This window comes from Cryptomeria japonica, chromosome 4, assembly GCF_030272615.1.
Source record: "Cryptomeria japonica chromosome 4, Sugi_1.0, whole genome shotgun sequence".
Classification (NCBI taxonomy): Eukaryota; Viridiplantae; Streptophyta; class Pinopsida; order Cupressales; family Cupressaceae; genus Cryptomeria; species Cryptomeria japonica.
Window position 1 is genome coordinate 761,056,663 of NC_081408.1, and position 5,612 is coordinate 761,062,274.

General features: G+C 33.4%; 1 protein-coding gene across 1 annotated transcript; it reads right to left on the reverse strand.

The window, feature by feature from the left end:
- Positions 1–1,580: 1,580 nt before the first annotated feature.
- Positions 1,581–5,120, reverse strand: LOC131045413 (amino acid transporter AVT1H). The gene is made up of 3 exons (XM_057978996.2): positions 4,765–5,120; positions 2,984–3,594; positions 1,581–2,559 (listed from the first exon to the last, which is right to left on the reverse strand). Exons 1-3 carry the CDS (start codon positions 5,063–5,065, stop codon positions 2,023–2,025), a joined length of 1,449 nt encoding a protein of 482 aa, XP_057834979.1. The 5' UTR covers positions 5,066–5,120; the 3' UTR covers positions 1,581–2,022.
- Positions 5,121–5,612: the final 492 nt, after the last annotated feature.

The following is a 5,612-nucleotide window of genomic DNA, read 5'->3' on the forward strand; positions in this document are numbered from 1 at the left end:
AGTCTAAAGAGATACTTTGACATTATATCCAAACAAATTTAATAGAATAAATATTCACCCTAGAATCTTTCACTTTCAATAAATATTTGATTATTCACACATTTTATAAATCAATTTCTTAAAAAATTATATTATTTTATAGATACTTATAAATACACACTTTATAAGTTGAAACCCTTCTTAAATTTATAGATCTATGATTCCTTCTGCAATTAAGACTCTAAATCATGCAAAATCATACAATTACATTAATAACAAAATGCATAAGATTTTTAAAAACTTTTAATATAACCAATTCATAATTACTGATAGTTTCTATTCATGCTTTGATAAAAAATATATATATTTTATTTAATTTTGGAAAATGAAAGTGTTAGGCTATAAAAGATCTAGTTTTGATGAATCTAAGGTTTGTAGCACTCTAAAGAGATGAATTCAACATTAAATCTACATGATTTAGTAAAATAAATACTAAACCTATAATATTTTACTTTAAATTAATATTTGATTATTCATATATCTTATAACCCAATTTTTTAATAAATACTTATAAATACACACTTATAAGTCAAAACCCTTCTTTTTTTTCCCCATGGTCTTGAGTTCGAGTCCCCGGCTGTGTTAACTCTGTGTGTGTTGCTACCTTGTGAGTGGGTTGTACACACTGGGGGATTAGTCTTGCTTCGGCAAGGACACCTCTAGATTCCACGATAGTGAATATAAAAAAAAAAACCCTTCTTTAATTTCTAGATCTATAATTCCTAGCATAATTGAAACTCAAAATCACATACAATGATACTATTACATTATTATCAAAATATAAAAGCTTTCAAAATACTTTTATTGTAACTGACATAATTGTTTATTATTAATAATTATAGTTTAATTAAAAAAAATTATTTTGTTTTAAAAAATTTTAAAAATTAGCTATCAAGGATCATTTTTTCTTAATATAGGATTTGTAATATTCTAAAAAGATGAAATCAATATTACATCAAGATGACTTTAACGAAATAAATACTCACCTTAAAATATTTCATTTTAAATAATTAATTAATTATTCATATACCTTATAATTCAGTTTCTTAATTCTAACAGATTTATAAAACTATTATATTTTCTTATCTTGTTCTTCTTCTTAATGATAGATCATGCAAAATGATTCAAAACATTGAACAAATAAATTCACACATTTATTACCAAAATTATTCAAAATAACAATTCAAAAAGATTAAAGTGAAAATAAGAGTGTTTATTCTTACCTATGATTACCCATATGTAATTTAGGATACACCAATATCATTCCTTTTGTACTTTATGATTCCTTTAAAGTGTCAAAATTTGGAATTTTGGAATTTTGCCATGTAAAATGTATTCTTACTACAGTTGTCATCATCTTCAGAGGAGATGATAGTCTTCTTTAAGAAAAAAGCAAATGGTGGGCCTTTAGGCAATAACTGAAATATTTTTTATTACAACATGTAAGAGGGGGAATAAATCAAAGAAAGAACATGACATTATGTTTACTCCAAAATTTTGCTTTTACAAACAACTGTTTAGAATTTTTATAAGCTCGCAATTCAGTTCTTCTTATCGGTGCGATTCCCTCACACTCTCAAAACAATGACTGAACTGAAGAAATGGTTCCTACAACACCGAAGAAAATCCCCAGAGTTATCAACACTATATTCAACGCCATGTCTGGTATGGTTATTGAAGATCTGCATATTTTGATATAGAAAAGACAAGGGAAAACAATGGAGATGCATGTGCTAAGGAGGGATCCTATGAGTGCCAGAACATAACTAAAGTAAGGCAAAGTGAGGGCTATGATGAGGATTATGATTTGCAGAGGGGAGCCTAAGGTTGCCCTGATGGCCATTCGTGATTTGGACCCCAAATAGTGTGGGAGGACACTTTCCAACTGCATTGCCACAGGGGCTAGCTCTAATGCATAGTTGGTCATTGGTGTTATTACAAACAACTGTTTAGAATTTTTATAGGCTTGCAATTCAATTTTTCTTATCGGTGCGATTCCCTCACACTCTCAAACAATGACTGAACTGAAGAAATGGTTCCTACAACACCGAAGAAAATCCCCAGAGTTATCAACACTATATTCAACGCCATGCCTGGTATGGTTATTGAAGATCTGCATATTTTGATATAGAAAAGACAAGGGAAAACAATGGAGATGCATGTGCTCAGAAGGGATCCTGTGAGTGCCAGAACATAACTAAAGTAAGGCAAAGTGAGGGCTATGATGAGGATTATGATGAGCAGAAGGGAGCCTATGGTTGCCCTGATGGCCATTCGTGATTTGGACCCCAAATAGTGTGGGAGGACACTTTCCAACTGCATTGCCACAGGGGCTAGCTCTAATGCATACTTGGTCATTGGTGTTATTACAGTCGCCCACAAAGCTATTTTCGTCACAATGAGGTGTCTGGGCATGTTCAAAGTTATCTGGGACTTTATATCTGATCCGAACATGGTTGCTCCCATGAAGGCCAAGCCTGTGTAAATCACTGTTATTAATGGAAAACTCACTGCAATCACCTGCAAAAGCACACACAAATAAGATTATCTCGAAAAATTTCAATTATGGAGATCAGAAGCATCAGTTATTTGGGCTTAAACAATTAATTCTGAATTAATTTTGATTTGTTTAGATCGTTTATCTTAAATTATATTTGATTTTTTTAAGTTGTTCAATTGAAATAATCTAGATGGATAAATCTTAAGAAAATAATTGAATAGATAAAATATGTAAACAAGTTAAAACTTAGAATGTACTGTTTAAGTCTGATCCTATATATGAACATATTAATTTAAAAAACTCATAAATGATATGCTATTTAAGTCTGATTTTATCCATCATATTAACAGATTAAAATTTCAAAACTTAGAATGTCCTGATAGAATCTGGCCTTAACGACCATATTAGCAGCAAAAACTCATGGAAATGGGATAAAACTCATACCTTGGAAAACTGCGAAGGATTTTTCATTGATCTGTATATGTTGGGGAAAACAACGTGACCCGCGTAGCTGAAAATATAGAGCCCAGAAATCCCCGGAATATGGATCATTTGCAGCGAAGGAATGGAACGTTTTGTCCCCACGCCTCCAAAGGCGGCGGCCCAGCTGACAGTAAAGAAAAGCAGGAGGGAAGTGACTATTCCTCCGGAGGAAAGAAAAGATAGGGAGCTCAAGTCTCTGAGCCACAGGCTGGGCAGCGCCATGACAACTGCAATAATTGTGAGAAAACGAGAAGGTGGCAGGTGAACCCACGACAGCCCCAGGTGGGTTCTGTTGGAGAAGATGATGCCCAGATTGTCTCCCAATGAAATTGTGTAGCTCACCAGCGCCAAAAATATTTCTACGTAAAGAAACGTGCTTGTGATGATTCGCCCCTTGCTGCCCAAGGCTCTCTGTCCAAGATCTTGGTAGTTTTTCAGCTCCGTGTTTTGCTTCAGGCATCTCCCCATTATCGTTGCTGTGTAGGCGCATATTATTCCGAACCCTACCAGCAGGAAACCGCTCATCCACCCACCCTTTTCCAGAGCGTATGGAGTAGATAGCTGCCCAAGCCCTGCACTTTCACAGAAGAATTCAATTCATCCGAGATATCAAGACTTGGAGACAGTTCTCTATTCTAATTGAATCAGAGTAATATTATTTTGATCTATTAATCATATCAGATTTTCACAATTTATCATTTAATTGTTATTATTTGTTTCTGGATTAGGTTATATGTCAATATTTTTGCATCACAATCTGTGATTTATCATCAGAATAGAAGAGAGTTAAGGGAGACAAAATTAGTTAGATAGTTCATTTGAAATCGCACTCACAAGCTATTAAGAGTTGGAGACAGATCTCTATTCTAATCAAATCATAAGCGATATTATGTGTGGCCACGGTGAAACAAAACTATATAGTTTATTTTTTGATCCATCAATAATATTAGATTTTCACAATCCATAATTGAATTGTTATTGTTTGTTTCTGAGCTAGAGTCTGTGATTTTTTATATTGATATTTTGGATCACACTCCACAATCCATCATCAGGGTAGAAGAGAACTAAGAGAAACAAAAATAATTAGATGATTCAAAGAAATCTTACTCACTTCTTTAATAAGACCCATCTGAAATTGTACTCACTTTCACAAAAGAATTCAATTCGCCCAAGCTACTTAGGGCATGGAGATAGTTATCTATTTCTAATCGAATCGGGGCAATATTGTTTGTGGCCAAGGTTAAATAGTTGTATAGTTTACTATTCTGATTTGACTAGCTTTAAAAAGTACACTTCAAGTTTTGGTTTTGATTTATTTTGGTGATTCATCTGCAATCACTTCTTAAATAAGACCCATCTATTAGTATGCTTAAAATGAACCATCTAAACAAATAAAAACTTAGATCCAAGCTTATTAAAAATAATTGTTTTGATTACATCCAAAAAGGTCTATGTAGTTTATTATCTATTAGAACAAATGCATTTACCTCTTTTACTATTTTGATTTAATAGGGTTTAAATAGTAAACTCCAAGTTTCCATTTTGATTTATTTAAAAGATTCGTCTGAAATCATACTCACTTCTTTACTAAGATCCATTTATTAGTATGATTTAAGATGAATCATCAAAACAAATTAAAACTTAAAATGTGTTGTTTAAGCTAACCCATTTGATTTTTGAAAAAAAAATCAAAATGCAAAGAGTCTATGTAGGTTATTATCTATTAGAACAAATGTATTTACCTATCATGATACCAACTAAATTGACAGTTGATTGGAGAAAGGAGCTGTTGGCCTTTGCATGATGACCATCGTTAGACTTGGCCGCCGCCTCCTCTTCAACGATCTTCTTCTTAAAACCATTCCCATCACATATGTAAACTTCTATCGAACTGTTCTCAAACTCAGAGATAAGACTCCTATTATTCTGCTTAGATAGAGAATGGGCGAGACCATCTTCCTCTAAACTTTCACTGGCCACTTGATTACGATGAGGGAGATGACTGACATCTGCAGGTGTGGGATTGTTCATCAATTGTGCCATCAACGAATAATCTATCAGCAATCAGATAAATCTGAAGAGCACAACGGAGGGAGGGGTAAATTAGACTGCTTATTAGCCCTCTCCTTAGCACTGGTTGGTCTTACAGTATTTGTACACCAAAGGAGGCTGTTGGGGAATCTAATTTAATATTTCTGTTGTGAGGATACCTTTTGCTTGAACAAATAAATGAGGGATTAAAGAGTTTTTGTATTTTTCCGAAAGATAGAGTTTCGGTTGGAAAGGAAAAAGGTGGTGTCACGTTACATTCACTACTTATGCTCTCCCCAAAATATTATAAACACTTTTGCCTTTTATGATTAGGTTCAAATATTTTGAGCATTTTTTCTGTTTCTGGGTTTGTTAGATGCAGCGCATGCTAGCTTCTTTTTACCTGTCATCTCTTTTCCTGGTCCTCATGCGACGCATGAAAAGATGCTGCAGTGCAAGGCCAAGAGTTAGTGGATTATAAAGCGTTTTCCATACTGATCTTTTTTGTTTCTATCATTCACTATATTTTGTTTTGGGTTTTGGTTTAGCAAGACTAAAC